The sequence below is a fragment of the Vulpes lagopus genome, chromosome 20, assembly GCF_018345385.1.
Source record: "Vulpes lagopus strain Blue_001 chromosome 20, ASM1834538v1, whole genome shotgun sequence".
NCBI classification, from domain to species: domain Eukaryota; kingdom Metazoa; phylum Chordata; class Mammalia; order Carnivora; family Canidae; genus Vulpes; species Vulpes lagopus.
In genome coordinates, this window is record NC_054843.1 from 5,478,150 (window position 1) to 5,498,710 (window position 20,561).

At 48.7% G+C, this 20,561-nt stretch overlaps 1 protein-coding gene across 5 annotated transcripts in view; it reads right to left on the reverse strand.

Moving 5' to 3' along the window:
* IGSF5 (immunoglobulin superfamily member 5) overlaps positions 1-17,032 on the reverse strand; it is a 44,639-nt gene extending 27,607 nt beyond the window's left edge. The window contains exons 1-4 of one of the 5 annotated variants that reach the window (XM_041735090.1): positions 16,711-17,032; positions 12,993-13,071; positions 5,873-6,190; positions 719-1,018 (exon numbers count right to left, since the gene is read on the reverse strand). In XM_041735090.1, coding sequence (XP_041591024.1) covers positions 719-1,018; positions 5,873-6,190; positions 12,993-13,050 — 676 coding nt within the window. In that variant the 5' untranslated portion in view covers positions 13,051-13,071; positions 16,711-17,032. Of the gene's footprint in view, positions 1-718; positions 1,019-5,872; positions 6,191-12,992; positions 13,072-15,618; positions 16,276-16,305; positions 16,689-16,710 lie in introns of those variants that run through there. The other 4 variants (XM_041735089.1, XM_041735088.1, XM_041735091.1 and 1 more) reach the window with 4 other exon arrangements.
* Positions 17,033-20,561: the final 3,529 nt, after the last annotated feature.

A 20,561-nucleotide genomic window follows, 5' to 3' on the forward strand; every position in this document is an offset into this window, starting at 1 on the left:
CATTTTTTTTATTTAAAATCAATTAATTGACATACAGTGTATTATTAGTTTCAGAGGTAGAGTTCAGTGATTCATCAGTTGCATATAACACCCAGTGCTCATCATATCAAGTGCCCTCCTTAATGCCCATCACCCAGTTACCCCTCCCCCACCTTCCAGCAACTTTCAGACTGTTTCTCAGAGTTAAGAGTCTCTTATGGTTTATCTCCCTCTCCGACTTCATATTATTTATGTCACTTAGTTAGGTACTTTCAAATACATTGTGGATTTGCCAGATTAAAAAAATGAAACTATAATTCTACTAAGGTTGGAAGAAATCCAAGAGCACCTGTACACCCTCCTCAAATATTAGAAGAACTTGTCTCATACTGGCCCAGGGTATGGGATCAAACTGGAACAACAGATAAAAGCTACAGAGAAACATTGACTTCAGGTATTTATCACTGATCTTGATGGTGTTTTGAGATAAATAATTGTCAAGGTTCTTAATGGTTTCCATAAGTAAGTAGATAAGAAAGATACTTGAAGATGAAATTTAAAAGAAAGTGGAATCACAGGGTCATTAAATAGATGCTGATTTGTCTCCATTACCATCCCCATCCAAAGTCACGGTCACCATACAATTTTCCTAGGCATTCTTGATTAAGAGCACCACATATAAAATATAAGCATGCAACAATAATTTTTTTTATATATAAAGCAAAATGTCTTCACTTACCCATAGAAGGCTGAACCACAGTAAGATTGACAGTTACAGACTTGTGGGCAAGCAACCCCTTCATGTTAGCCACACAAGTCAAAGTCCCATTGCCCTGAGGCGTAAGAGTCAGGACACTCACTGCATTTTGCAGGTTGTTGGGCTCCGGACCAGAATAATGGCTTGACTGGCTCACCAGAACCCCGATCTCCCAGAAAATATCTGGGAGTGGGATCCAGCCCAATGCACGGCAAGTCACATTACAGGGTTCATCTTCAGTGACTACAAGGTTGCCTCTGGGAATGAGCAACTCCCCCATAATTAAAGAAGAAAAGAGAAATGTTCTGAAGGACTGACCATGCGTCTCTTGGTTCCTAATTTTCTTTAATTTTTCCTTCAAATCACATTTCATGAGTGCTAACTGGCTATGTCTATATCGAGTCTTAACTCAGGTTTTATCTGTGTCTTTATTTATTTTATCTGCCAGCTTCCTGAAAGAAGGTGAGGTTGCTCACCAGAAAATTATAATTCCAGAAAAAAATGAATAAATAAAAATCAGGGTCCAGGAAGGTATAAATTATATGGGAAGGAGAAGGTAAATGCGCCTGCCATAATAGGCTACACAACCACTGAAGTGGAGTTGCAAAGTTGTCCTGGGCTGTTCTGGGAGCTAAAGCAAAAAGGGAAAAACCTTTACATTCTTTCCATTGTAAGAAGACATCTCAAGGTCTTATGGAAAGCAAGTCTTTCCTGGTGTTTGGTCAGTCCAATTCATTTTATTTATTTTGTGGGTCACATATTTTTAAACATAACTTCCTATGATATTTCCTTAAAATACTTTTCCAATTATAAATTAAATCAAAATAAAATCTAATGATAAAAATATTTGCCCTAAATCATGTATCAGAATAGAATACTCAGATAAATTATTTTAAAGTTTTTATTAAGGACCCACCTGCATATGCCAGTATGAACATTGTAAAAAAAAAAAAAACCCATATGAAAATAGTGCTTGTGTCTGCTAATATTAATAAAATAACCTGAGGACTGGCTCCAATAAAGACATAGCCTTAGTGAAACATATAAACGTTGGAACATCCAAGTTAAAATATCCTCCCTGCTGCATAATATAATGGGAAGAACACTGGACTAAGAATCAAAAACTCTGTTCTCAATCTTGGATTTCCTACAAAAATTGCCATCACCTGGAGCAAGTCATTGACATTTTCAGGCTCTCTTTTTCATTGGTCAAATGAAACAATTTTACTAAATTGGGGTTTTCAAATGTTTAGATTTCAAGACCTTTTACAATCTTAAAAATCATGAGGACTCCAAAGACCTTTTGTTTATGTGGATTCTATCTACCAATATTTACCAAACTTGAAATTAAAATTAAGTATTTGTTTATTTTTAAATATTTATTTTATAATAACAATGATAACCCACTACAACTTAACATATGTTTATGAGAAAATACCTGTATTTTTAAACCAAAATAAATTATCAAGAAAAACATCATTGCTTTATAATTATACAAATCTCTTTAATATCCGGCTGGATTCTCATATCAGCTTCTGCATTCAGTCGTTACAATATATTGCTTTATTTGGAATATACAAAAAAATCTGACCCCGCATGGATATGCAGGTGGAAGAATGAGAAGGCTTTTCAGATAATCAAGGAAACTCTTTGATATCCCAAACTGGGCAAGTAGTGGTTTCTTACAGGTTAGTTGCACTGTGGAAACTGAAAGTATATAAAGGAATTTTCATTCTCTTTTACATTAAAATCCATCACTCTATCTTTGATTGATCTTTCACTCTTGCAAGACTTTGTATCATCACACATTGGTCATTTAAGAAATGCAGGTCCACTAAGCTACACAGACCTTCCTAATATACAGTAGAAGACTCTCTGTGCACTACTGAAATGAGAGTAGGAAAGGCAACTCACATCTTAGTATTATTATGGGAAGAGTTGTGACCTCACAGACTCTGAAAGGATCTAGGGGATGCCCAAAAGTTCCCAAACTAGATGGAACTGGATCAGCTCTGAAAGCTCTTCTTTCTCTGAAATATTACATTCTCAATTATTCCTTTCCTCAATAGTCTCTTGGAATAAATAAAGTACCTTTGCTAAAGCAAGGATTATTGTAAACTCAACAATGAGAGGGGAATGGATTTGTCCCTCAAAGCTAAAGGGTTTTGTCCTTATTCCTTTTTCTCCATCCGTTGTTTCATTTTGGTGCAGGGCTTTCAGATGATAGAAACTGGAAGTAATGGAATTGCCTCAATTAATAATGGATGATCTTGAACTCAAGTCTAGTGGCCCACAAACACAAGAGGTCTAGAGTTTGGTATGTGATTCATTGGTAGATTGGATGATGGATGGACTAGTGAGGCAGTCTGAAGCATTTCCTTTTTCTATATATATTTATGCTTCAACTTTTCACATTGGCTTTCACAAATCTTGTTGAGTAGCATGACAAACACTCTATACAAGGGTGATGACTAGAACATTCACATAGATTTTGGATGACTCACTATGGGACTTATGTAAGCTGTCTTTATTTTTCTTGCTGATACACCAGGAGGAAAAAATAAATCTTTGGATAATTCACTTTAAAAATAAAATGAATGTTTCCTCTTTTTTTCAAAATTCTTTTCCCTTGAAAGAGATCCTGCTGCTTAGAGAACATTTGTTCCTCTAGGAACAAAGTGCCATTCAGACCATAGCAACCTGGTAATATGACCAAATTTAGTCCCTGCCCTATGGGTTTGTTCTGCATGACCTTGGGAAAGAATTTAACACCTCTAGATGCTTATTCTTCCATCCATATTAAAACCAAAAGTTATAGTAATTATCAACATATTAAAAAGCATGTTGAGGCATATTCAGACAATTTTATAAATGTATAGCTTTGAGAAAAGCTGCTATAAAACCTCATGGGTTTATGAATTTGAAATGTTATAGACATATCAGTAAGTCATGCCTTTGAATCTGTTTCTTTGATCCAGGGGTCCCTCTTCCTTTCTTGCTTCTCCATTTTGCCTATCATTCCCAGACCTTGAGAGCACATAAGGGCATCTCACCATGGAGTTGTCCATGAAGGCTTTTTTCATTGTCCCTTCTCCCTTCCCAAGTCAAACCTGAGCTTGTCTCCATCTCAGGGTATTTGCCCGTCTCTCAAAGGCATGAACATCATTCATGCATTATCTACTCTTCATGTAAGGCTCTTGAGGACAGGACTCTGTCTTATTCTATTCATCATTGAGTCCCCCTTTCAGATGCCTGACACAAAGGTGTGCTCCTATTAGGAATGCAATAAATAATAGCAATTGGCTGTATGGAGACTGCTAGGACCCAGGTGCTGTTTTAAAGGCTTTACATCAACCTACTCATGTGATCCCACAGTAACCCTCTGAGAGGAAACTAGGGCATGAGGTCATTCAATAACATGGCCAAGGTCACATACACAGTAAGTGATAAAGCTGGAATCTGAACCTAGCATTCAGGCTCCCAAGCCTGCATCATGAACCACTAGACCGCTCTGGCTCCCAATTGCATGTGTGATGAATTGAAACAGACAGGACTTTGGAGTCTTCAAACCATCCTCAGTTATTGTTTCATCTGATCCTCACAGAAAACCTGTGAGGTGGGCAGGGGACCCTTATCCCCATTTTAGAGATGAAAACGTTGAGACAATTTGGGGGTCACCAGGTTGGTAACCGATGAAAGAAAAACCAGAACTGATGTCTTTGACTCTATTTTTCCTGTGTTCTTTCCCATATACCACAAATTATTAAAATAAGAATCTAGTCATGCAAACTAAGCCAATAATCCAGGAAGTCTCATAAAATCACTATTTAGAAAATATCATTAAACCTCATAAAATTAAAGACACGTAAGAGTAAAATGACAACAATTTGGCTAAGAAAAAGAAGAAGAAGAAGAAGAAGAAGAAGAAGAAGAAGAAGAAGAAGAAGAAAAGTAGAAGTAAGTAGACATGCATGTCTACCAAATGTTATCAAGCTAGATTTGATGCAACATTAACACAAATCAAAAGCTTGGAAATTTCTCCTAGACAAGCAAATAAATAGATAAAAGAAAAATTTCAAAAATATGACGCAGTCTGCTGTAAGGAATGCTGCCATAGAAATCAGCTCCAATGCATCTATAAATACCATATAATTACATAAGGAATGCAAAGTGATTAAACTTTGATAAAGATATTCTGAATTCTTGTAATTCTGATGCTTGTAAAGCATCCTTTTATTTTTTTTTTCACTATATAGCATTTTGGGAGCACTTCACAATTACGTCTAAGAATGAAATATAAGTTACCCATTATGACAAATTTCATTTACTCTTTTCTCTAAAATAGGTGGTATATTTAGTGAACACATATCTTTGACTCTAAGAACAGCTAAGGGCAGAAAAGAAAAAAAAAGATTGAGGGAGTTCAGCTGGAAAGAGGTAAAGGGTAAAGCATGAGTCAAAGTGCATACATGACGTAAGGCAAAGAAACAGGGTCAAGTGTATAAAAAAAAACAGAGGAAAGGCAAAGATTGGCAACTCTCCCTAAATCAAAGAGCAGTGACCGCAACTGGCCAGGGGAGAATGTGGAGTATATGCCACAAAAGCTACCAGTACTGACATGGACCAGATGGGAAAGTTGTAAGACCTGTCTTGAAGAATTTTAGTGAGAGGGCAGCCCAGGTGGCTCAGCGGTTTAGCGCTGCCTTCAGTCCAGGTCCTGATCCTGGAGACCCGGGGTCGAGTCCCACGTCAGGCTCCCTGCATGGAGCCTGCTTCCCCCTCTGCCTGTGTCTCTGCCTCTCTCTCTGTATGTCTCTCATGAATAAATAAATAAATAAATAAATAAATAAATAAATAAATAAAATCTTTTTTAAAGAAATTTTAAAAAGAGAAAAGGGAAAGGGGAAGAGAGATAGGATAAGCAGAAAGAAGTAGGAAAAGAATCAGTGAGGAAGGGAGGTGAGAAATCACAAATAGCAAAACAACAGATATTCGTTGGTTTTGAATAATTCTAATAGCTCCAGTTGAGGGCAGACCCATCGTCACACATGACATGAACTCTGAAGGGTCCTTCCTTTGCTCTGGTCTTGCCCGGAGGACTCCACTTGCTCCCCTCAGAGGCACCTGTGTACCCACCTTGGACAGAAAGGAAAGCAGAGGCATCCCGGTCACTGTTCTGGAGGCTGCACTTAATAATCCCCGCGTCGCCGAGCTGAACGTCATGGATTATCATCTCCGAGATGGAGTTGCCGCCCTCTTCATAGCTGGCAGAGGTGAAGCGGTCGTTGGTGATGATGGGCTCCGTGGGAGTGATGCTCAGCACCACCGTGCCATTCAGGGACCACATGATGAGCCTCCAGCCCTGTGAGACGGTGCAGTTGAAGCGAGCCTCCGAGCCCTCCAGCACCGTTGCATTCCTGGGACCTTCTATGATTTGATAGCTGGATCCAGAAGCTGGAAGGCAACCGGTTTTTCAAGGCAGTAAGTGAACGGACCTACGTGAGTCAACCACACAGTTTAACTCTTCTGTGTTCACCAGCTGTGACCTCTGGATAGCCAGGGATCAGACTCTATGTCTTCTTAGTCCCTCACCTTGCCTCCCCAGTGGACAGGAAGCCACCCATCCCTCATGTCCAATCCCTCCTTCCACAGTTCTCAGCACTCCCGGCAAAATTGGGGGCCAAAAGAAAGAAAAATGCTGTTCTTCTATCTCCAGAAGCACGTTACCTTGAATACTTGATCCCAGCCTGGCCCTGAGAGCACTCCCCTAACCCAGCTGTGTTATTTAAGGCAATTTTTCACCCTCGCTATGACATGAGAGTTATCTTCCCAGTAAAATGAGAAGGAACTTTGATTCCCACCTGATTCCCACCGGAAATCCCAAGGCTCAGAGGGAAAAGGTGAAAAGTAGCTTCTCTTCACAAAGAGAATGGGGACAGACACCAGCATACAGTGATCACAGCCCACCGCATGCCCCTGCACCCTTAGAGCCCCCACATGGGATACTTAGGACCATGTCTGGGGCTGGTGGATAAACAAGGTTGAGAGACAAGGAATCCAGCTGGAGAGAGACAACAGTTGTATTCTGAGTACGCGGTCATGGAGTGATAGGAAAGTCAGCCGCCAAGTATCATGAGAACTGTACTGTCATTGAGGCCATGCCTCTCCTCTTAAGGACAAGAAGGGACATGAGTGGGAGAGATATAAAGAGAGGGAAAACAGGTAGAAGGAGGTAGGAGAGCAGACTCTCTTCATGAGAACCATCAAGTGATGCTTCTGGAAGGCAGCTTGGTGCAAGTCTCACCACATCTAGTGCCGGGTTTAAAGCTCCAGCACACAGGCAGGTGGCTCACAAGCCTAACTCTCAGGTGAGGCTCCTGGCTCATTGGACACATTGTCTCAACTTCTCCACGCCCCACTCCTCTCAGCTGCAAAACAGGGACTCTAGTACCACCGTGATTTGTTTCAAAAACCAGATATGATCATCCACAGAGAGCCCTTCACATGACCCTCAAGCACGCAGTAAACATTCCCCACTATGTGATGTGCAAGAAGGGACTGTGTTTTTGAGTTCCTTCCACATTTCTCCTTGTGATGGAGTTCTAGTTTCAAAGCATTGTGGTCTGAAGATACGCAGGGGACAATCCCAGTCTTCTGGTATCGGTTGAGACCTGACTTGTGACCCAGTATGTGGTCTATTCTGGAGAAAATTCTATGTGCACTTGAGAAGAATGGGATGAGCACTGGGTGTTATACTATATGCTGGCAAATTGAACTTCTATAAAAATATATAAATAAAAATAAAAACAGTAAATGGATAGATCATTAAAAAAAAAAAAAAGGAAGGGATTGTGTTGACCTGCAAGATGGGATGCGTTGATTTATAAAACAAGCCAAGAATGCCACAGACTTAAGTAAAACTGTTTCCTTCACACTTCTCACAACATTTCAACGCTCCACTCACCAGATGCACCCTGACACTGGTTTTAACTGGAGTGACACCTTCGGACTGGTCTTCCACATGATATACCTCAAGGGCCTCTCCAGCTCCCGCGAACTCAGTCATGATCACCTGAGGTGGAGCATGGTCTACACCCGAAGAGCCCAAGAAATCTGTTGGCCATCTAGGACTGATATTCTAGTCCTCTTAGAGGAGCCAGTTGGCGGCCGAAGTTTCCAAGACCTTCCCACGTTTGTAATAATGATCCAAAGTAGAACTTGCACAGCAAAGGAGTCTTCGAAATCTCTTACGCTCATTTTTTACTGCCTCTTGTCTAACGATGAAGAAATGAAAAGCAGAAGAGCCCCAGGACCTGGGATCACAGTGGTGAGCTGGGACCTAAATTCAGACCTTCCCACTTTTTCCTACTTTCCCCTCTGACTTCACTCAGTTGACAGCAAAAAGACCTCCTGGTGGACCACGTCCCGTGGTTCCTCCTCAGCGCTCCCTCCCGTGTCGATAAGACTACAACAGGCTCCTCTTACCTTCTGGCGCCTTATGACTCCAGCGGGTCACAAGGAGGTAGCCTGCCATATGCACTGATGCCCCCAAATCACCGCAGCCCCCTCTCCTTCCAACCTTATAAGGTCAACTTGTAAGACAGGTCCCAAAGGAATCTCATTACAGCCCTAAAGTTTTCTGAGGAGAGACCACACCGTGGTCACGCACTAACACGCCACCTGAGTACCCAGAACACACTGTCTGCCACAGAGGCAGGCTGATGGGAAATGAGGAACTGCTGCATGGACAGTGCCCCGGAGGCAGCAGGAGCAGGGGAGAGGCAGCCAGGGCCTGGGTCAAGGAGGCAGGACTGGGGAAAAGTCAGAAACAGCTAAGACTACTCCTGTGTCTGGGCATGGCAGGAAAAGAGGGACAGTGAGGCTCCGACTGGGAATCCTCCCTTATCCCTGGACCAGTCTTTCTGATCCAAGGATCCCTCTGATTTGGGATTTTAGAAAAAGAAAAAAAAAAAAAAAAAAAAAAGAGGCCTGAGGAGGGAAGTCAGAAATGATTCCCCAGGGAAGTCACAGCCGCTGTGCCAACTTGGCTCTTTCCACGAGCCCTGAATTGCGTCTTACGAGGAAGGACAAAAGAAGAGAAATAGCCAAATCTCCACCCCGAGGAGAGACGGCTCTCCCCACGGCAGGGTGCTGAGAGTGCTCTACCTCCACTTGGGGTGCAGCTCAGTGGGGGTCCCGTGGACGGAGCCCAGCGGTGGGGATGTGGCCAGTGCCGGGATGGCCGAGACCCAGGCTTCTCCGCCAGGAGCCCCATCTGGACAGCTCCTGCAGGACACGCAAACCCACCCAAAACCCTGGTGCAAGGTGGGGAGAGCCTCTCGCTGCAGGCCCTGTTTGCCCCGAGCCAGCAGACTGCACGTGTGACCAAGAAGACGTGCAGAGCACACACCCTACCTTACAGGTGGGAGATGAGGCAGCGGGAGGCCAAGTGGGAGCTCTTTGCATTTGAAGCTGACCCCTGCATCAAACGGGAGGCACCCCGTCCCGAGCCCTCTGCTCCCCTGACAGCGTCACCTGCGGTCTCGGCTCCCACCATGAGGCAACTGGCCTTCAGCCCTGCCTCGTGACTCAGAAGCTGTATCCTGATAGTGTGAGGTCCCGGGGCCTCCTTCCTCTCCCTTAATCCTACCGGCTGCGGTGTGTGCAACCCTGCCCTGCACAGAGCAAATAGGAGAAAACGGTAAATAAGACCTTTCATCAAACACAAATCCTCCCTTTCCCTCTGCTGCCCCTTTCACTCTGCAGAGCAAACAGGCCAATCGGGACAGAGCCACGGGAAAGATCAGCATCCCCCATCCAGTGTCCCCCGGCGGCCGGCTGTGGTGACCACCCAACTCAGGGTCCCGCGCCACCCTCTCGCTTCCTCCCCTGCCTAGGATCCCAGCCCGCCAGGCATCTCCACGAACCACTGGCTGCAGCTGGGACTGAAAAGCATCTCTTCGACTCGCTGCACCCTCTCGTCTGCAAAATGGGGATCATTCAGATAGTCGCTCCTCTGACTGCTGCTGGGCCTCCTGCGAGCCGTCCATAAATTGATCCCAAAGGCGGACCCTGTCACCCCTCTACCGAGGTTCTTTCTCAGCTCCCTGGAGTAGCAGCTGGCTGTCCCCCTTGGCAGGGGGTTAGACACTCTCCTCCGGCCACTCTCGCTGCACCTGCGCAACTCTCACCTTCCCGCATCTCTCACTTAGCACAGGAAAGAAATAGGCAGACCATGAAAAGCAGAAGGGAGAAAGGGAAGTGCAATGGGTTTGGCAGCAGAGAAACAGTTTGGTGTGGCTGCTCTGAGGAAGAAAACGGGAATCAGAACACGTCAGGGGTTGGGACCGTCAGAAGCAAACTGAGAAGGGAGGGAGGGGTCCTGAGGCCCCTGCAGGTCCCACTGATGAGGGCAGGAGGCCCCAGCATCACCCCTGCGCCAACCACCACCCGGAACTGCGATCCACACGGCCGCCAGCCAGCGGGACCTTCTCAGCAAACCAGTGTGAGCAGATACCTCCCACCCCCACGCTCAGTCTTTGTTTAAATATTTTAAACACATCCCTTTGGGATAAAGACCAGATAGCCCTTAACATTATCACATCTTAGAACCCTACTTAGTATCACATCAACATCCTTTTGCCCCAAACTCCACCCTCCAGTTACCAGGCTATTCCTAAATTTACCCAACTCATCAACTCTTTCTGACCCCAGGGCCTTTGCACAGGCAGTGATCAGCCTGGCACGCCAGTCTCCCTCCTCAGCTCCCAGTCTTATTGTCTCCTCCCCGAGGAAGCCTCCCCAGACTTCCTCTTTAGGTTGAATTATCCTATTATCCTATAACAGGCTTTCAAAGCATCGAAGCAATCGTCACAATAGTGATTTTATACTGATTTTTCAACTAACACTTGATTCCCCAGCTAGGCTCTAAGCTCTTTGTTAGCAGGGACTATGCCTGGCTTTGCCCATCACCACATCCCAGTGCCTGCACCTAAATAGCACATAATAGGTCCTACATGAAATATTCACTGAGTAAATAAATAAGGGGGTCGGATTCTAAATAATCCATTATGTGGGGACAAGGTGGAGAGGAGAGAGCTGGCAGGGACCCTTTGGATGTGCATGAAGGTTGCTCACAGCTAATTCAAAGCCAAGACTACAAATGAAGGAGTCCCTGCCCCAAGACTTTCCAAGATGAAACATCCAGGGGCCCAGACTTTTGTGATGGACCCCAGCCCCCGGGGGGCATTGGAAGCAGCCCATAACCCTCTCCCCTCCTGGAACAGCCATCCCCAGGCCTCAACCAGAGCCATCCTTTCATTCAAAACAGAACTTCAGGAAAAACATCTCAGGAAAACGGTAGGTCCCACAGCACATCCCTTTCCCAGTGAGCTGCTAGGAGACTTTTTGCCACTGTGGCTGAAATAGCCGTGTTGGAGCTTTGCCCCTAAAATGTGTGCCGAGCGTGGCCTGCTAACCCCACTGCCCCCAATCCTGGACCTCAGCTACGCTGGGCACTGGGGCTTGGGTGTACATGGGGCCTGCTCACCTTGCCCACACATCTCTACAGCCAGCCAGGGCTCTGCCCAGCTTCCATACACAGACCTCGCTCTCCACATTTTCCTGCTGCCCATGGTTGGATGCAGACTTGCACAAGGACCTGCACCTGGAGTATCACACATGCATCGCAGCAGTATCAGACCAAGTGTGTTGTCACCCATGGGGCCAGGATCAGCAACTTCCTTCTCAGAAAGGGAAGGCAAAGGCTTGGGGATGATGGGAAAGGCCTTTTACAAATGGCACCAATAAAACTGCCCTGGATTGGGGCTTAGGGTGGGCAAAAAAAAAAAAAAAAAAAAAACGCTCCACGAGCAGGGACGGTGTTTCGCTGTCCACTCTGCACACAAACGTTTATGCAGCAACCTACTAAACACCTCTCACTGCACGTGCCGTAAGCCGGCCTTTCCGAACATCTTTGCCCCCAAAATACATGTTCACACCACAGCCTGGGCCCCTGGGCTCACTGTGGCCACGTGTTCCCCAACCAAAACTTACAGGACAGTCCTTACAGCCTATAACACACTCTGATAGTCCCCATCCAATTTTTTTTTTTTTGCCTTTTTAGTTTCTCAATAAATATTAAATATTGGGGGAGAGGATATCAGGGTGACCAAAAGGGGGCATTTGCGGAAGGTGTTTGGTCTCACTGTTGATACACGAAGGTGTTCCGTCTGTGAAAATTCATCAAGCTCTACCTCTATGACTTGTGCACTTCTCTATATGTTTGTTATGCTTCAGTGCAGTGCCTTAAAATTGCTGCATGAGGAATACAGGACGGGTACCCTCTAGGGTTTAAAGCCTAGTTGGGGGCAGCCCGGGTGGCACAGCGGTTTAGCACCACCTTCGGCCCAGGGGGTGATCCTGGAGACCCGGGATCGAGTCCCACGTCGGGCTCCCTGCGTGGAGCCTGCTTCTCCCTCTGCCTGTGTTTGTGCCTCTCTCTCTCTCTCTCTCTCTCTCTCTCTCTCTGTCTCTCGTGAATAAATAAAATCTTTAAAAAAAATTAAAAATTTAAAAAAAATAAAGCCTAGTTGAGAAAACAAGATAAATACACCTAAAGCAAAGAAATCTAGACAAGACGTAATCTGAGGAAGCCAACTCTGCTCGCTCCATCTCCTGCAAAGCAGAGTCTGATCCGGAGACCCTGGCCTTGGACACCCTGGAGTCCATTCCGACTGGCACCCTGCGGGGAGATGAGGGACAAGGAGAAGCTGATGGGAGGGATGGCAGGCCTCACAGGCAGGGGACCCGTCCCTGTCAATAAATGGGAGCTGGGATTATGACCCTGAAAACTGCCAGGTCAGGAGGGCTTCAGGGAGGCAGTGATGCCAGGATCAGGCCGTCCTTGAAGGCCAGATATAAATGGAAGAAGAAAAAACTGGGCAGAGGATGGGACATTTCAACAAGAGCCATGAGTAATAGGGAAAGACGGGGCGGGGGGGGCAAATGCCCACAACAGGGACAAACCAAGGAACAGGAGGAGGGGTGGGCTGCAGGCACATGAAGGACACAGGCAGGGCCACCCCCACCACTCAGCAGAGCAGGAAATGGGCACCGCAGAGGAGACTCCGCTATGAGCAGGGTCCGAGGAAGAAGCTTCTGGCAGCCACATGTCCAGGCCACCTCGCTGGGCTCCCTTCCGCCCACTTCAAGCAGATGCCCAGGCTCATTCCACCAAGCTCGCAGGGAGCCCTACCTGTCAGCCCAGCCAGGACGACCAGCACGGCAGAGATGCCTTTCCAGCTACTGTCCATCTCCACACGTTTCCTTCAGTCCTGGGAAAATAAAACAGGCAGGTAACAGCCTATCATGATGAACATTCGCCGTTCAGAGGACGCGGGGCCCCTACCAGCCCGTGGGTGCCTGTGGATGGATTAGTCAGAGCCGCTCAGCGTGGGTCAGCAGCACCAGGCTCCCTCCCCCAAACACACCTGCTGGATCAGAAAATCCAGGGACGACCCCAGAAATCTGTCTAAGCAATAAAATAATGAGCCACTTCTGGCACGCGCTCAAGATTGAGAATCGCCGTATTAAATGATCTTACTCCGAAGCCCAGACGTAAATCATGGACTGCAGATGGCACAACGTTTCCACGGAAGCCCTCCCTGCGCCGTAGGGGCAGGGGCCTACTGCTCACCCTTTCAAACGTGATGTTTTCATCAGAGGAAAAAAATAAATCCTACGCACAACAGGTTCACATGACAAAAGGGAAAACGGGCAATAAAATGAAGAACTAGAACATAAGCTTATTAGAAGTTGCCAAATGTACGGAGGAACATAGAACAGGAGCGCGTGTGCAAGTGGTTGTGCGTGTGGAGTGGGCTGGCTATGACTACCTCTAGGGAAGTCAGAGAGAGGCTCCCGAGAAGGTGCTCTGTGAACAGTGTGGGGGGGGGGGGGCAGCCGCATAGGTATCTGCAGAGGAGCAGCAGGTGCAAAGGCCCTGGGGTGGGACCGCGCTAATGCGATTGAGAGGGCTCTGCAGCTAGGGCAGGGCGAGGGAGAGCAGCACAGGTCAGAGCTAGGGGAGGTCAGGGTAGATGCAGGAAAGCCTTGCTGGCCCCCTGGCAGGGGTCCTGTCCTGTACACATCTTGGCCCTTCCTGCCAATCCCTTATTCTTGGATAAGCCTCTTGCTCACTTCCAGCCCCTCATGTTGTCTTTTTATTTTCCCCTTCTCCCCGCGCCCGACCTATGCGATGCCATGGCAGAAAGTCACCCACTGGCCATGTCGGGAACTGGCCACGAAAATGACAGCCCTTTAGCCTCAGAAAAAGGCTCTTTTTCTTTCACATGTGCTTCACCACCGCCGTGTGGAACACGGCGTCCTAACCAGGGGATGGTTTTCTGTGGCTTTGGCATCCGCACAGATGTCCCAGCCCCATCAGCCGGTGGGGAGGGAGCCACCCGGACCCTCCAGGATGTGGGGCGGCGGTTCCACCAGAGACCGCCCCCCCCCCCACCCTGGGATTTTGTAACGAGCTGGCACCTGCGCGGGGCTTCATTCTCCTTTCTTCTCGTTCAGGCCGAAAGAGGCGGACCCCACGGCAACACACACGCGGAAACACAAGACGTGAAGCAGGGCACCGATCATAACCGCCACACCTCGGTCTGGTCTGCGGAGCACACAGCATCCCGGTGGCCGAATAAAACTGAGTGACGGTGTGAAGCATCGGGAAAATGCTCGGGCCTGTAGCCCATTTCCCATTCAGGTGAGATACTGGGTGTTCAGAGCTCGTGAGGAGGAACACGGGCTTCCCACCCCTTTGTTTCTCTGATGTGCCGGGAAAGCAAAACGCAGCATGTGTGCAAAATGTAGCCACTCATGTGCATAAGGTAAGGTTCACAATATGTGTGCTGCAGCCCCCTGCCCGGGGCGGGGGTCTTCAGCAGGGGGGTGGGGGGGTCAGCCCTGCAGGAATCTAAAACAGGCACAGAGACCCCCACAAACGGGCCTCAGCAGCCGCACACGAACCAAACTGAAATCCCAGCCTTCCTTCCCAGCCCCGTTCCAGACCCCGAGCCACGAAGCGCCGAATGAATCATTTACTGATTTCAAGGTTCCACGAGCACGACTCAGCAGCTCGAGGGACCAGGCCCTGCACCGGGCACCCAGCGTGCTGCTCCCCGGCCAGCCGCAGCTGGAGGAGAAGCTGAAGCTTGCACCTTCTCCCCAGAGCAATAAATGGCAATTGCGCAGCCAGCGCTATTGAAACTGCCGGGGGAGCTTGAGGTCCCCTGGGGAATCCTGATAACGGAGCTGAGTCAGGCCTGGGACAGGGGCCAGAGTGCTGCATTTACGACGGGCTCCGTTGTGCCGCCATCGGGTTTATTCTCCGTAGAAGAAGGGACCCGGTTTCCAAAGAGCCCAGCGGAACCCACAGGGCGGACGGGGTAGGAGCACCCCGAGAGCTACAGGAGCCCCCTGCCAGGATTGCTGCGAACGCACATGTGTGCTGGGCCGGGTGTGAAGGGTGCACGCAGGAAAGAGCTGTCAGAAAGCCAATTCCAGGTTCTCACTGAAATCAGACCCTTTGTTTTAATCAAATGAGGACCTGTGGCAGGTAATTCGCAAGTTAGTACCCCTGGAGAGTGGTCTGAGGTCATCCCTGAGATGGAACTGACTTCTCACTCATTTTGTTCTTGGAGACTGGAAGTGCCTGCTTCTAGTAGAAAAACTGCAAAGTCTTAAAACCTTACAGCTTATTAAATCGTATTAAATAGATGGGATTTAACCACCAACCAATTCCTTACAAGGGTAAAACAGGAGGAGGGATCTCAGGAAGGAGATGGCTGATGTGATCATCTCCCTTAATTACTCACACGCACATTTCTGGGTTCCTGGAAATAGTGGGATATCCTAAGATCCGAAGGCGCCTGCAAACGTCCCGTTGTTACAGGCCGCGCCACGATGCCAAATCCCAAAAAGAAGGACGAGTGCGTGTCAGGGTGGGTGAGAATTAGCTGCAGCCAAACCCATGCCAGGGGCTGCCTGCAAACGTCTGTGCGCAGATATAAATGGGCACGAGCACAGCTCCCCTCGGACACACCCGCCCCTGCACCCCGAGCTCCGGAAGGGCTGCCCTGCCTGCCCGACTCAGGGCCCTCGGAGGGCTTCCGGAGGCTTCGGAGCAGCTCTCCTTCCCACCGGGGAGGACACACGGTGTTTGCAGGTGCACGGAATGAGCAACGGGGTCACGGTGATTTTCCAGCCCTGCAACCCTGACCTCCCAAACTCCAGCGGGGTCTGGGCTTCCCCCGGAGCGCAGCGCCCCATGAAAGGGGCCCTCTAAAAACCATCTTGAGTTCCTCAACTCCCAGAGCAGCCTCCTTTTTTAATGTTTAACTTTGTGGGAGTTGGGAAACAAAGAGTATGTGTCTGATCCCGAGCCGCTTCTCCTGGGAGAGCAGCTCGAGGCCTGCGGCCAGGCGGCCCGCCCCTCGCCCGAGACAGGTGCCTGGGGACAAGCCCGCTGGACAGACGCCCGGCCGCGGCCCGAGCAGGCTCACCTGCAGCACAACAGCCCCCGCCCCGGGGCTTCAGAGAAGGTCCTCTGATCCCAGGGGCATCTGGCCCACCGTCCTCCGTCTCGCCCCACGCAGACGCAGACACAAACCTGTGTGGCCGCCCGAGAATCCCGACCCACGTCACCAGTCAACAGGAAGTTCCTCGCGAAATGGCTGTGGCACGTCACAGGCCGGGCCATCAACACAGGGGTGGCCTCTGCCTGCACCGGCCCCTGGCTCCCGGAAGGTGTGCGCGCCCGGAGTGATGGTTTTTTCCTGCTAATCATTAGCCAGCCCCAAACAGCAGCCGGGGCAGGGCGGTGGGGCTGAGAATGGCAGGGCCACCGGGCCACAGGGCCACCACCGCTTCCCCCAGCCTCCACCTGGCTCCTCCTCTGGGCCTCTCACCTGGTCCCGCAGAGCCAAGCCCCGCCTGGGCCCCGCTGGCTTGGCCCGTGGTCGTCTGGGGGGGGGGGGGGGGGACGACCTTCCCAGCTGCAGACATGGGCCTGGACAGCCTCGCTGCCCTCTGGCGTCAGCACAGGCCTGGGCCCGGCCCAGCCGGTTCCTTCTCTGGGCCAGGCACCTGCACGTCCCCAAGCGCAGGTGCTTCCCTGAAAGGCAAGAAGCCCTGATGATGAAGCCCTCTGGAATGCGGCCTCACTTCCCCGGGGGGAGCACTTGTAGGATGACCTCGGAGAGGTTTCCTCGGCCTCCCACGCCCACACCCGGCCGCTCCCATGAACAGAGGACCTTGGCCTCTCGGAGCGCTGTGGCAGTTTCTGGAAAAGACCACCGCCCAGAATGGGACTGTGTGCTCTCGTGGGGTTCTCTCCGAGCATCTGGATTCTCTCCCCGCACTGCGTTCTCAGCTTGTCAGGGGACTCGGGGTCAAGAACAGAACAGACACCAACCGAGGGTGTGGATCCTGTACTTAGCGTAAGACCCCGAAACAAATAAATAGGGGGAAACGTTTCTCTCCAGTTGAATGGGATCAGAATATACCACCCCAAAAGATGCCAGTTTGGCAGAAAGATTCTTTTACGCTGAAAATTATATTTGACATTTAACAGATTTTTTTTTTCCTTAAGTCTTCTCAGAGTTTCCCTTTTCTGGCTAAAAACAGCCGCTACTGGGAAATAAGGCTGCTGTAAACTCTTCGGGGTGGATCTACCCACAGAAGGGAGAACACAAAGCCTACTCCAGATCCCTTCTCCAGGGGGAGTCTGTGACCCCGAATAAAATCTAAAGACCAGGGATCCCTGGGTGGCGCAGCGGTTTGGCGCCTGCCTTTGGCCCAGGGCGCGATCCTGGAGACCCGGGATCGAATCCCACGTCGGGCTCCCGGTGCATGGAGCCTGCTTCTCCCTCTGCCTGTGTCTCTGCCTCTCTCTATCTCTCTGTGACTATCATAAATAAATAAAAATTTAAAAAAAAAATTAAAAAAAGAAATCTAAAGACCACTTATACCTGTGTAGATAAACATTATCACAAACTTTCCCATCTCCTGTCTGTTCTCCTGAAAGTCTATTTGTCCTTCCAAAAAAAACCATCTATTTGTTTTTCCTATAAGAAGACTTTCTTTCCCTCTTCACTTTCCCCTTCTAAATTAGGTATACAAGCCATTAACTCTAATCACCTGGTGAGCCAGATGCTTCCTCCGTTGGTTCCCATATGCATGCAGAATAAACCTTTACCCTGTTAACCTGTGTTCTGTTAGTTTAATTCACAGGTTCCAGGCATAGCACCTAAGAGGGTGAAGGGAAAGACTTTTTTTTCCTCCTCCCCTACAAGGCCCTGTGCTAGGAGCCAGTCAGAAAAAATGGTGCGCACAACAGATAGATTCCAGAAATCAACACGTGAGTCAAATAATCTCCCAAATGCACACAAGATTGTAGCATTTTATTTATGAGCTATACCCCTAAAAGCCAAGCATAATTCAAAACTCTTAATTCCAGAACAATGAGCCACAAAAATGAACACCCAAGGCCAGTGTGGCCGATTTTGTTCCCTGATATACTTCTTAAAATTTTTTCTCAGTTCAGGTGACTCAGTGGTTGAGCGTCTGCCTTGGGTTCAGGGTGTGATCCTAAGGTTCTAGGACCAAGTCCCGCATCGGGCTCGCCGCAGGGAGCCTGTTTCTCCCTCTCCCTGTGCCTCTGCCTCTCTCTCTCTATGTCTCTCATGAATAAATAAATAAAATCTTTTAAAAAAACTTTTTTCCTACTGTTTAGAGTGTCAGCACCAGGAGTCGTGAGGACTGGCCTTTAGAGAAGAGTCTTAGCCTCAGCACTACCACTGGAGAATATTGTCGGAGCTTCTAGACACTTTAAGTTATGGTAACCGTGAGTGTGTAGGAGAAGGGGGAAAGAAATTTTCCTATATGCTCGTTGGTGTTGTGGCTTGGGCTCTGAAAATTAAATTGACAAAAGACACACAAGAGAAAAACAAGAGAATAAGGAGAGTTTATTAATACAGGCTGCATGCATACAGGTGGGGGAAACTCAGCGCAGAGTAACCCAAAGGAGTCTTCATGGGACAATACATTTGAAGAGAAGTGACAGGACAAAGGAAACGAAATGTAGGCTTTTAGGCGTGGCGAGCCGTGGAAAGGTGAATGCTTGGGAGAGGCTAAAGGGTTGTGTCAGGGAGGTTTGTTCCGTAGATTCTGATAAGAGTGTCCCCATGCAGGAGAGGGGAGGGCACGTCTGGTGTCTGCTGTATCTCACTTATCTTCAGCTTACCATAATCCCGGCATCTTCTGGTCCCCTGCAAGTGCCACAACGACCTGCGTGTGGAACAACAGTAACCACCACAGAAGTGTCACAGCAAGTGCAAGGTCTACGCTGCTGACCCCGGGTGCGGACACTTCTGTCCTCCAGCCACCCAGGGTGGAATCCCTGTTTACAGATCATTGGAAACGCAGCTCTGAAGCTCTGCGGTCCTGAGGGACTTTTTTTGGGAGGGGGGGGCAGGGGGCAGAGGGAAAGGGTACTTTAGAAGGTTTGCATTATTTCCAAGTTTAAGCAGAAAGACGGATTTACTAAGATTTTTAGCCTATGCTATTTGAAAATCACAAAGTTCAGATTTACATAGAACATATTCACACTAAAATTCAAGTTGTGGCAAAGTGTCTAAAAGAAGCTTTGATGAAGGTGCAGGGGTTGGGAGGGGGTTTCCTTGAGGAAACAAAGTTTGAGCTCAGGTGGGGGTGGGCACGTCAGGAGAGCCTCAGGAGATCGCTGGGTAGGAGGGTGAGGTTGAGGAGGATCCCCTCTTGAAGCAAGGCAAGGGGGACGTCCGCACAGCAGGTGGGCGGCGGGAGGTCCTCAAGCCCCAGGAAGTCGGAGGGCCTAGTGGGGCCTGAATGCAAAGGGATGAGGGTTGGAGGTGGGGAGGGTCTTCCTTTGGTCCAGAGGAGAACCAGGGTCCAGACCAAAGGGTACGGTCAAGAATTGGGTTTTTATCTTCACATATAAAAAGAAATGTCCGAAAAAGCAGTGAAAAACTTTGAAATGAGCAAAGAAGTTCGTGGGGGTGTCGTAAGCACACTATGAAGGTGCACACGTAAGGTGTGTCTGCCCCAGGGCCGGCTTTATTCAGTCCTCAAGCAAGGTTCACACGATGATGAAGCAGGTCCAGGATTCCAAATTCAGGGACATTTCACGGCATGTTGAACTTGGCTTCTTGCACGTCCCACAAAACAAGGCAGGAGACAGGCCACACAACAAATGAGGTGGAACAGGACGTTGTAAGTGAACCATCCCAGGCGAAGTGAGTGTGTGGGTGCGCAGTGGGGATAAGGCCTCTGGCCCGTCCGGATCCGCTCCCGGCTCCCACTGCCTCGTACGTCCCAGCGGGGAAGGATCTCTGTTGCTCCTGGGCCTCATTCGGGCAGGGCCTTCCGCAGCAGCTGCGTTTTTGAGGTGGTCAGACGTGGAGGGGTCAGTGTCTGGCAAGTCTGACGGTTTGCTGCAAAAATCCTCCCTTGTTGAGGGATGTCACCCGTCTGGGGCCCCTGCAGGCCTCCTACGCTTCTGCTGGCTGTCGGGTCTGGGGGTGTCATCGGTGGGTGCTGGTGTCACCAGCCAGTATCTGGTCTTAGCTGCAATGCCTTTGGCTCCTTAAGTCACTGCTTGATATGAGTCAGCAGCTTGACATGAGTGACTCCACCTTGCTCACCACATGGAGTTACCTGATGCAAGAGGACCTGAGCCATCTTCGATCATTATTGAAAACTCTAAGCGTATGATGGTTCA